At 39.9% G+C, this 12,331-nt stretch overlaps 1 protein-coding gene across 3 annotated transcripts; it reads right to left on the reverse strand.

Annotated features, from left to right (window-relative positions):
• Positions 1 to 118: 118 nt before the first annotated feature.
• On the reverse strand, positions 119 to 12,197 carry hnrnph3 (heterogeneous nuclear ribonucleoprotein H3 (2H9)). Of its 3 annotated transcripts, none has more exons than XM_030077602.1 (11): positions 12,121 to 12,197; positions 10,660 to 10,752; positions 9,195 to 9,350; positions 8,691 to 8,834; positions 5,601 to 5,739; positions 4,287 to 4,486; positions 3,400 to 3,495; positions 2,792 to 2,907; positions 2,305 to 2,440; positions 1,728 to 1,784; positions 1,236 to 1,315 (listed from the first exon to the last, which is right to left on the reverse strand). In XM_030077602.1, exons 2-11 carry the CDS (start codon positions 10,745 to 10,747, stop codon positions 1,236 to 1,238), a joined length of 1,212 nt encoding a protein of 403 aa, XP_029933462.1. In that variant the 5' UTR covers positions 10,748 to 10,752; positions 12,121 to 12,197. The 3 variants fall into 3 exon arrangements, with proteins under 3 accessions (XP_029933471.1, XP_029933462.1, XP_029933481.1); XM_030077621.1 differs by having other exon boundaries at positions 10,660 to 10,755; XM_030077611.1 differs by lacking the exon at positions 12,121 to 12,197 and having other exon boundaries at positions 119 to 1,315; positions 10,660 to 10,747.
• Positions 12,198 to 12,331: the final 134 nt, after the last annotated feature.

A 12,331-nucleotide genomic window follows, 5' to 3' on the forward strand; every position in this document is an offset into this window, starting at 1 on the left:
TCACAGGAAATGAATTTTGCATGATCTGGGGGGAATTACAGGATGGTTTGTTTGTTTGACCATTTTCCCAAAATCAATTTAAGTCTAATACAAACATACAGAGTCAGGGACACAAAAAGAGAATTAAATATAAAATTTATTAGGCAAAATGTACAACAGCTGCTTAAGCTATCTTACAGCTCAAATATAGAGATTTTCATTTTTTATTTCCGCTCTTTGAGAGTGGAATATAATATTCAGCTTTGTTTTTGTTTTGTAATGAACATGTGAAAACATTCATAGAAAACACACTGACTCACATTTATCAAACATTTCAAAGCAGGCAAGCTGATGAAAAGTCACCAGTATGTTCAAATCAAAATCTGTTGCCCTCATTCACTCGGTTTTGTTTTCATGCATAAATCAAACTGAAGGCTTACAAAGACAGAAATTACAGCCACAGAGGGGGCATTGGCTGAAAACGAACCTATAAATCAGTATAAACTCAAATACAACCCAGTTTCTCTCAAGTTAAATAAAAAGACTGTCATTTTGGCTACTGCCTTTAGGAAAAAAAAATTAAGAAGGGTGCCCTGCAGTCTTCTTTTCTTTAGACGCTGCCAGCTGTTACTACCCAAAGAGCCTGTATCGCCTGACACACTGCTCATTCTCCTCAGTGATGTGCCACAATCAACAATTCATTCGTTTTTTAAGGAGGTTCTTACAGTGTCTCCATGCCCAGCCACAGCAGTGACATGACAGTCACAATGATTCTGCTCCAACAAAGCAAACAAATCCTGCTACATCTGTGACCCGTGAAAGTGCGCCCCCTGCTGAATCTTCAGTTGCTTATAACTATAATGAAAGATGGAGCACGATCAACGATGGTGGCGTCCAATAACATAATTTAAAAATTAAATGCCACATTCTAACTTTATCTACACGGGGCAAAAAAAAAAAAAAATCCCAATCCAAATTTTAAAGCATAATACATAACAGAACTTTACATGTTGCACCTTCAGCCAGGCTCGGTCCCTGCCGGCTACAACCACCACATACTGAGGCAGCCCTAAACAGGAGGGATCAGTGGTGCGACACAACAAAAGGGAAGCTCTTTTTTTTTTGTTTCTTGTAAAAACCAAAGTTGTCGGTGACTTTGAATCAGCGCTCCTGCTTTGAGACACTTGAGGAGTAAATGAGGCCTTAAAAGATGTGGGACAAACGTCAGGATGGGTTGGAAGAATGGGATGATGTCATCAGAATGCACCTCGCAGCCCGCTGCCCCGTGAGCCTCCACCTCCTCCTGAGTTACCATAGTAACCACCGCCACCACGACCTGAAAGGTATTTAAAAAAGTAGGATTACTCAGACAGGTCTGCATAAACATGATCACATTATTTCTTAAATGTCCATAACACACTGATGTTTGACAGAACTACAAGATATGGTAAGAAACAGTATACATGGAGAAATTAAAAATTACAAATTGTTAAAACAACACACTCCAACTAAAGCAATGACTATTGTCAAGTAAGATGTCAGCTTGATGCCTCCATCCCATGATAATTTTACTGGGACTGAGAACTTTAATTTTCCAAAACTGAACAGAATATTAACAATTCTTGTGAAACTACAGCAGTCTACCTTTATTTTCAGGTAAAATAACAGGTGATTCCACACACACAGTTACCAGAGAGGATGCATCAAAGACCAGAAGTTGAAAATTAATAAAGCTGCTGAAAACTCACTCATCTCGGCTGCTCCGCTGGCTGTCGAGTTGAGAAACAGCTCGATGTAGCGGTGCTCTGTGGAGAGAGCATCAATCAACCAACCAGTTTACAAAAAGCTGGATCTCTAATTCCTGTTGAAATGATTATGAACCCACCTAAATAAATTTTCAAAGCACCAGAGGTCCACTCTAATCCAAACCTCACGCTTCATGAATGAAAAATACTTGTTTTTTGATCAATGTTCTGACTTACAGGAGGGTCTTTCCTGAGCACAGGGCTTCTGAATCACATTAGTCGGTTTAAGTAGGCTTAGTACCACGGCTGTGTACGCATAAACTTTAAAAAAGCATTAACAAAGCCTCAAACAAACAAGCCTTGAACAAGAAATCAAGCTTGAGTGGCTCATCATGGATCGTGGACATGACATTATTCTGTCTCCATCTACAGCTGGTTCACCCCTTCAAGTAGTTTTGTCTTGCAACGTCTACAGCACGGTGTCCCCACATTACAAGGTCAGGTAATACTTGCACTGTTACAGCGTGGTAGCATTAATAAGTTGCGTCATAACAGTCAAAGTGAGGAGCAGAAGTCGTACGCATGTGGTTCTTGTCCTTGGACATGGCCGCCACAGCGTCTTCATGAGAGCGGAACTCCACGTCCGCCTCACCGGTCGACTTGCCGTTCGGAGCCACATCGATGTGAACCCTCAGCGGACTCAGAGGAGCGAAGAACTGAAACACACACACACACGCGCACAGACAAACAGGAATAAGCAGACACACAGACTGGCTTGAATAACTTCATGTCCACACATCACATGGAAATGTTTCATTGATTCTCACAGCTGTTAACATCGACGGTGTTTATCTAAATGTAAATACAAATGAACATAATGGCTTTTTACATTTGTTTCACTGACAGACAACAATATACAGCATGAAAACATGACATGCAAAAATATCAAAACAGGCAACCATTATTGGTCATGTATTGAATCTAGCTTTTAAGTTTCTCATGGTTAGAAATCTTTGAAGAAAAATTATATCAAAGTGTGTGTGTGTGTGTGTGTGTGTAATTCTTACTTTAGCTATGTCTCCCTCTGTAGCGCGGAATGGCAGACCCCTCATGTGGACAAAATGACCGCTGTGGAAGCCTGAACCAGCATCACTTGACCCACTATAGCCATGGCCTCCCATACCTGTGCATCCACGCATGCACGCACGCACACGCACGCACGCACGCACACACACACAAAATGCATCTACTGGTAACAAACACTATTATCTGGGCTGTGGAAAAGTATCTAATGTGCACCACAATCATCGTGATACTGAAACTGATCACAACTTCTCAGCGGCACAAGAACCATCTATCCAGAACAGAACCAATTTCTGTTAAGTGCAGAAAATTAACTCTGGAAACATTAAAAAAGTAAACATTCTCCACTATGGATAACTTAATTTATTTTGAATTGGGCTCAGAACCAGTCAGTATAATTTACAACAGTGATTTTCAACCAGGAGTCTTGAGATCACTTATGAGAAAGGGGGGTGTAATCTACTATACTAATTTATTGATCATGTAGTCTACATTTTTTCCCCAGTGTGACACATTTTGAAATGAATAAACCCCTAGAACAGTTTCAGCAGTACATGGCAGCCTGTAGCAGGTAAATAAATAAGGTCTTTACCTCTTCCTCCCCTCTCTCCTCTGACCCGGTCATCAAACATGCCGTTGCCAAAACAGTAGTTGTTGAAGCCGTTGTAGTTGTCGAAACCACCGTAACCTGACACAGAGAGGAATGAAAACACACAGGCAGACTTACTGAGTCAAACAATGGGCCCACTGGATAATCTAATGAACTCCCTACCAGTTTTTCCTGCCTCATGAAAGGGCCTTAATGCCACTTGTGGGCCAGTTAACAGAGCCAATTAGCTCTGTACCATAAACCGGGGCCCTTATGTAGGAAGACAAATAGGCCCCAAATAGCATAGATAGCAAATCAAATGATATTAAGCAAGACTTCCAGGACTTTGTTTGTAAATGGATTTTTACTGGCCCCACTCGAGATCAGCTGTCGTATGAGTGCTACAGTGCTTCCGTCTCCTTTTGTCCTGACATAGCTTTCAGTACTTAAGTGGCTTGATTATAATTAGGGTGTTATGAAATTTTTTTTTAAGCGGCTATCAATTCAATTTAATTACACAGTCAAACTAAACTAAGACACTACAAAACAAAGTGATGCTGACCTACTTTTGATTTAATGCCTGAAACACTGAGGTGCCAAACAGATCTGCCTTGCCTTCTAGGAAGCTCTGAACTATTGTCTCATCTTTGAGTAATATTATTTGGCAGATCAATCTGTTTAATTCTGGCCCAGAGCAGTTAAGGCAGCATATCATTTTGTTCCAGTTTTTGCTGAAGACTGCTTGTCATATTGCCTCTCACTGTAAACAGCACTTAATTGCTTTTTACAGCAGCTTTACTATCATTTTTCCATTCCGGCAGCTGTGGCATTTTCAAATTACATTTTGGCAACTGCCAGACAAGTCTCTAGCCAAGAAAATCCCCGCTCACCTCCTCCGTAGCCTCCGCCACTCCTCATGGTGTCCATTAGGGCTCCTCCACGGCCAGGCCCAGGCCCAAAGAACCCTCCTCTGGGCCCCCCCATCATAGGTCTATCATAGGGCCCCGGTCTCTGGCCCCCCATCCCACGTCGGGGCAGCTCATAATATGCTCTGATCTCATTACGACTGCTCTTAAAAATTTCTATATACCTGGAGTGGGAGAGGCCCATGGGGTGAAGGGGAGGCAGAAAGGAGGGTTAGGATGCAGAAAGGTCTTGGCTCTTGTTATATACATACATGTAATTTATAGAGAGAAAACATAAGAAGACAAAAGACAAACACTTCATGTTACCCTACATTAGCTGGCTACCTGTCTTAAATAGTCTATTATAACAGGACTAATTCACTCTAACCTGGAACTAAGTATTTGAATGACTTTGAAAGGCTCAGCCTGGGGGCACTGATAAAGAATTTGGACACTGCATTATTATGTAATGTTAGCTAAAACAAATTGCTCCATAGCTGCTGTTAAGTAACCAGTGACAGCGTCTCACCATGATGGCACAAAAGTCCATAGTGCAATCTGCCCAAACTCTCTATCAGTAGATCTACACTTAACAACTGCAAATGATGGCTTTTAACTTCATCTACACCCATCTCACCACTGCTAATTACACTTTAGTCAAAGAAATCCTTTTAGGACTTAGTATCTGTTACATTAATGATCATAAATGATTTAACAGTGATCATAACAGGGCAGCAAATATTTCCACAGTTAGATGGCAGAGGAAAATGGAGTCTGATGCTTTTAAATGGAGACTGCCTTGACTGTTCTCTGCTGCATTTCAACAGTTACTCCCCTCTTCCCAAATAAATGAGCTGCATGATACATGTATGAAAGCTAAGTGAGATACCCTCATTACTGATACAACTATCCAGTATACCCATATGCACTTATAACCCCATTAAATAAAGCCCCAAGATCATAAATGCCCACAAGACAGTAAAACAGTCTATGGCATAAAATAATCATACCATCATCCCCAATATTCAACACATACTGTAACCATGGTTACTACAGTTATATCCCTCCCATTAGAAATTTAAAAAGTATAGATTACTCTACCCACCCAATTGATAATGTACCATAAATATCACAGTCCTCTTTACCATAGTTATTCTAACAAACCAATCCATCCTTAAATCATTCAACCATAACACAGCCCAACCCAATTTTACCATAATTACTCTAATATGACAACCCAGTAATTTCTATGATAGAAGCCCAACCCAGTCCATCCCGTCCCTTTCCCCTCTGTCCCACCTGTGCCCTATTCTTTCCTTGTGTTTCCCCAGAGCCTTTTCTGCTATCTCCTTTGAGGCAAACTGCACGAAGGCTTCCCCTGTGCTCCTCCCCTGGTAGTCCACTGGCAGAGTAATCCCATTTGGCACGATTCTCAACCCTTTAACCCAAGCACACATAAATACATAGATAGGTAGGTAGATAGATCGATTGATAGATAAATAGATAGAACAACACCCACTGCATCACTGGAGCTTATAGTATTAATATATCAAATAATAAAAGTGAATAAATTCTTATGTTATCATGGTATAAATTACAGTGGAAGTAACTAGTATCAGTGCATTGAGAGGGGCATCTCACATAACTGGGGTTACAGCTATAAGGTGCCCAGTGAGGAAGAGGCCTCACAGACAAACACTGGTCTGGAATCAGCATGAGCCAACAGAATTAAAACAGATACAAAAAAACAAACAAACAAACAAAAAAAAAACACTTCCTGCATTGTCACAGGCTTTGGTTCACATAAGAACTCCTTCATGTATGAACGGCACTTGAGAATCAGAAAGAGGTGAATTTCCCCAACATCTGATGTTTAGCCAAAATGTTTGTGATGGTAGGTTTCATACACAAAACCAATGTTTTTTTCTTGTAAGAACATCATTAAAAAGATTACCAGCACAATTATCATTCATGAATTGTGAGTAACTGTGCCGTCTCTATCCATTTTAATTCTGTGGCGTTAACTCTCCTGATCAGAGAGCAGAAACACAGCACTGACCCCAGATCAGTGCGCTGAGACTGTCTCCCCTCAGCCCAACCCAACCCATCCCATTCCCAATCCCCACTTCAGATAGCACACTGTCTGGGTAATAACAACAAAACACACTAATAGGTGTTAATATCACATTAACGTGGTGAGATCACACTAAACATCATCGCAAAGAACATGTTAATCAGTACAATATGACTTTACAAAGAGAACCAAGAATAAACTAGGGCTGGGCGATGCAGTAGTATTATCAACAAAACTGCCATATGAGACTACATATTGCTTTGAATTTTGGATATGGTAATATACATGTGGTTGGTAAAATCCATATGGCTGATATGGCATATCATTTCCTGGCTTTAAAGGCTGCACTGCAGGTAAAGGATGCATTTTTCAGAATTTATTAGACTGGCTAGCTGTGTTATTTTCCTCTACCTCCTTGGCTATCATATCCACATTACAAATACCTTGCAAAAGCACTGATAGTCATCCCTGCAATATCATCACAATATCGATACTGAGATATTCAGCCAAGGACAGTGACATTTGATTTTGTCCATATCGCCCAGCCCTAGAACAAACATACATTAGGCCTTACAACTATAACACAGACATGTTGAAGCAATGCAGGCACGCAATCCTGCCAACTGAAGGCCTGCTCATTGATACATGAGGCCAAATAAAGTTAGATACCACAGTACTATGTGAGAAAAATCAATTATATGAAAATGTTAATTATAATAGTTGGCAAATCAGTACCTTTCAAAATTATGATAATGTATAATGGCTCTTATGGTCCACATAACAGTAAGATCACCGTAGTCTTTCAGTCATGTGTAGTCACCTCTACTCTTACAAAGTAAAGCTCATTTAAGTATTAATCATGATTGTTTTACTATTGATAAAATACACATTTTCACAGATTCAGATATCTAAAAAACCAAAGTTTTAAATACTAACAAATCATAAAGCCAGTGTTTCTCTGGCAATTTGTATATCAGATGGGACAAAAACACACAGTTCTACCAAGGGGGGAAAATAAGGAAAAAAAAAAAAACTCTTTTTGAGAGTGGCTGTACTAGTGATTTTTAAAGATACAGTACAAGGAAAGCCATACTTCTCATTCTCATTCCACTGTTTAACAAATGGCCTGTTAATATTAAGTTATCCAAATCAAACATGAGAGATGGGAGGCTTAAATGAAGAAGCAGAATATTTAACTTGCTGAAGTGGTACATAAATTTGGCTGAGTGAGAAACAGGGAACATAAAGCGTTGGTTATGTGCAGACGACACAGGTGACACACTTCACACTACAGCTCTGCTTCAGGCAGTATTTACTTATAGCCAACTTTCTGTGTCCCCTGCCTCTATACAGCAATGTTGTGAGCAAATTAAACCATAATTCTGCTTTCAAGTGGTCTCTCATTTTTCATTTACATTTTTTGCATTTCTACGGCTGGTTTTCTCACTGATCACTAGTGTATATACAGATGTAAGTGACTCTAACAATGGAAACCTTGCTAGGAAAGCCTGTCTTTGTTAGACAAAGCTCTTTATAGCCAAAGCAGGCTAGCTGTGATAAAACATTTGGCACCTAAAATATTTTAAAAAATCCCACAACTCTATAATTTATGCGAAGAAAGCACTTGAATCGGCTTGTATTTGAAATGTGCTACACAAATAAATTTGCCTTTCTAAATTTCATTGAGCCAAAAGCCATGCAACTGTGATGAATGCTAATTGAAAATGACAGTGCCAGCACTTCAGAGCATATTATTTGAGGAACATTACATCAATTGAGTACAACTTTGTCTAACTTTTAAGTCATATCTTTAGCATTCTCTAAAATGTATAGTTTAAAATGTTGGTACTTAGCTCCAAAAGCAAGGATTCCCTCAAAATGTTTTCTTTCAGGGCATCGAAAATGATTTTCACTTTGCATTCCTCTCTGAATTAAGTGGTACATTCTGGTAACCAACAGGTACACCGATACAAATTTGATCTTGACCTGATATTTGTTAGTGTTTTTTTCTACACTGCTCGTATTTATGCTGTCATTGAACAATAAAATGATATAAGTAACTAATTTTATTTAGTAATAGATTGTAAAGTGATGAGACGCTACTTTCTTGAATATTCATAAATTCAATTCAATACATCTGCGTCACACACACTTGTATATGTCTGTACATCTGCTGCTATTTCCTTCATGTAAAAGTAAACTGAAAAGAAGGCAAACCTGGATACACAGTCTGTGTGAAAAACAAGGCTCAGATCCACTCAGATTAAAGTAAACGATGAAAATTAAACACAGTCTGTGTGCATCTGTGCATGTACCTGAGAAGAACTGAACGATCTCTTCCTTGCTGCAGCCAAACGGCAGGCCTCTGAGTCTCAGCATGCAGCCACTGCAGCCGTCATAGTCAGCAGGGCCGCTACGTTTCAACACCCAGTCCATCTCACTACGGTTTGACTTGAACACTGATCAGACACACACAAGCATAGGCCGTGCGCACACATGTGCGCACACATACACACATCAAAATCAGAAATATTATGTAAAAAAAAATTCTCCGTTTCACCAGAGATTCATTTGAAACTCAACATACACAGACTATACAACTAAATGTGAAAACCACAAAAAGGTATTTTGATGAGAAAAAAATGAACATATGCAAAACATCAAACAAACTAGCAAAATGTGACACACATACAAAACTGATTAAGACAACAGAAAAATTTGCCCTCCTGTAATAGCACATAATGTGCAATCACAAGAAAACATTAGAGCACCAACACTCACTGGGCCGCTGATCTGTAACAATCATCTACAGAGCCTACCTTCTATGTATCTGTGTCCCATGTATTTACGGTCCTTGGCAATGGCGTTCTTGAAATCCTCAGCTGTCTTCAGCTCAACAAAAGCCTCTCCACTGGGACGACCTTCTTTTGAGAAGGTGAAACACACACCATTTACCTTCCCCACGATGTCACAGTCTGCACGAAAAGGAGATTGCCTGAGATTTCTTGAAATTGAAGCCTTTTCTTAGAAACTGATTCCTGTTTCCTGCAGAGGATAGCCATCTCATAACATTTGTTTACTAAAACTGTTGAAAGTTAATTGTCTTTAATTTGGTACAAGTTTACATCAACACACAAATTAATAGTCTCTGCTCTGTTTAAGTGCTATAGACTCTCATACAAGGGAACCAAACGCACGCACATTTCACATCTCTTAGCTGTCAAGGTGATTACATACACACACACACACACACACGTGTGTGTTTGGGTACAAGGTTTCTGCTACATGTAATTGATTGTGGCACACCACCACGGCAAAATAAAAGCCATGACGCCTTCGGAATGATGATTTTTTTTTTTCAAATGTTTGAAATGATAATTTAAATACGCTACAATTAACTTTATTTTGAAAAATGAACACTGGAGTTATCAACCGCCTGTTTAATTCTACTGCTGTGCGCTTGCAGAGGGAGAGAAAAGGGCGAGAGACAGGTACCTAAACCAGATTAAGTTTAATCCATTTTTTGTTTAAGCCTGTGAAAACGACCCTAATGTTATCGCTAATCATTAACATTGCATTGTTATCGGCAGTAAAGTTTAACGTTAAGGATGCACAGTTTGGCCTTCACGTGTTACGTTTCACATAAGTTTTGAAAAATGGTATGACATAGCTTAATGTCAGGTAATTTTCTGTAATGACTCATTCAGGTTCCCAAGGAAGAGAGTCAGGTAATGTTAGATAAAGGAGGCTCAATGTTCTTGATTTATCATAACATTATGCCCTCAAATTCTGAGGAATAGAAATGATACTGATGTGTACCTTGGCAAGTGTAATATTTAAATGTTCCTAAAGTACACAGGCAGAAATAGTGGAGGTGAGTGGAGGAGAGAAAAGCGGAGGTGCAGAGCAGGAGGGTGTGTCTTCCTGCTCTGCAGGTGAGCATGGTGAGGCAGGAGAGGGCAGCAGGGAAGAAGAGAGTGAAGGAGGAGAGAGAAGGAAGAAAAAAAGTAAGCACAGGGAATCCGGCTGGGACCCAAAATGGATCGATTAACCTTAGAGCTCTTTTTCAAAAAAAAAAAAAAAAAACAGGAAAGATAAAGTGCTCTCAGCCAGGCTGCACACTGTGCCATTAGATAGGGATACAGTGACATCTTGAGATTTAAATATAGTATTTATTTATAAAAACATTCAGTTTTAAGTTGTCATTTAAAAAAAATCCTGGAGGAAACCCTTTATATATATATGTATGTATGTGTTTACATGTATGGGTGTGTGTGTTCTAACCAGAGAAGAAGCTGGCCACCTCTTCCTGAGTGCAAGACCAGGGCAGTCCTCTGATCCTCACTACATAACCCTCGTCGTTCAAAGACATCCTCACTGCCACAGAGCGGAAACAGAGTCAATTATTGTGCTAATACTTTGATCATGTAACAACACAGACATGTGGCTGAAAGCCCATCAGGTCACCATCGAATAGCACTGCACTTGCACTCCATTACCACTGTATCCTGCTATATCCTGACCTACAACCATGCTGCTTATTCAGTAAGGGTGGGGAAAAACTGATTCGCTTAAATATTGTGATTCTTCTTCTTCTTTTTTTTTTTTAAATCAAGTTGTTTGTTTTTTACTGAATCAATACATAAATACATATAAATACATATATCTAATCAGTCCCCAAGTATCACAATAGTATTGAATCAGGAGATAAACATATTGTCCTAGCCCTATTATCCAGTGAGGTTCCAGGCAAAATGTATTGACAGATGCATGAAAAGCACTTCCACTGAGGGCTATGACATTTTGTACTGTCCTGAGTATCTGCATTTGTCAAACTCAGTGTCTCTTTGAGTAATAATTTAGCTATTTTTTCAAGTTTTCCTCTCTGTTCTGTTAAACAGGCAACAAGGCAGCCAGACATGCACATTCCCCCTTTATGTTGTTGTTTTTTTGTGTTTCACATGCATTTGCACAGAGAATATTGTCATCAGGGCACTGACACTCAACTATGGAAGAAACACTCTGTTCAGTGCAATTCTTACAATACTAAATCTTTGCAGTAAATAAAGTGCATGCAGTCCTTTCTGCTGGTGGGTTGGGTTGGCTTCTGAAACAGCCAAACTGTCTTGGAGACTGTAGGAAACCAGCTAAACAAGTACAACAACCGAAAGATGCTGATGACAACTAGTTAGCAGCCATTGATTGAGCCACAACCATGGAAGGCAAAAATCGCACGAACCAGGACTTAACACCAAGTCACTGCAGCAGTCACAGCAAATTTTAAAGTTAATTAAGTTACATGCTCTTCCCAACTGAGAAGTGTCGCTAAAACTAGCTTGAGGTTAGCTACCGAACCTAGCTAGGATAACAATTAACGTTACAGCTTTATAACCAAACGTAACCGCACAGACATCCACTGTCTCTTTTAAGGCCTTTGGTTATTTCGTTATAACATTTTACAGCGAAGAGTCAGCCAATGCTACTCCTATAAACCTTCGTGCTAGCCGTGCTCTCAACTTTAGCTAGTTGCAAAGCTAACTTGCTAACGTTAGCAGTTGCAGTTTGCAGTTCGCTGGCTAGCGGCTAACGCTAACTGTAGGACACCGACATCGGTCAAACGCACAAGGCCAAAGAGTTCAATTCCCAGCGCTGTTACGATATCCCCGTGCATGAGAAGACGCCGATATATGTGAAGATGACAAATATCAATGAGATAATGTCAGAAAAGGGATGATATTGTCTCACAGTCGCTTCTTGTCCCCTGTCTCCTGTCCCCTCAGCCTCAGGTGACACAACTGCCGCTCAGGTACGATGTCGCGAGATTAGGCGAGTTGTTCTCGGAGCGGAGCCTGAGCAATGGATATGGGAGAGAGAGAGAAAAAAAAAAAATCAACTCTGTTACCCTTCCATGATGTTTCCTAACTTTGTGTTTCATACTGTTTTATACATGTAGCCT

Source organism: Myripristis murdjan, chromosome 3 (assembly GCF_902150065.1).
Source record: "Myripristis murdjan chromosome 3, fMyrMur1.1, whole genome shotgun sequence".
NCBI lineage: Eukaryota > Metazoa > Chordata > Actinopteri > Holocentriformes > Holocentridae > Myripristis > Myripristis murdjan.

Bases quoted from the DNA above. Each gene is read 5' to 3' on its own strand.
- hnrnph3 (XM_030077611.1), bottom strand. From the start codon at position 10,747: ATGTCTTTGAACGACGAGGGTTATGTAGTGAGGATCAGAGGACTGCCC. The intron at 5,740-8,690 runs GTACATGCACAG...CTTGGGTTAAAG, and splicing joins GATCGTTCAGTTCTTCTCAG to GGTTGAGAATCGTGCCAAAT. The intron at 1,316-1,727 runs GTGAGTTTTCAG...AATACCTTTCAG, and splicing joins CAGCGGAGCAGCCGAGATGA to GTCGTGGTGGCGGTGGTTAC.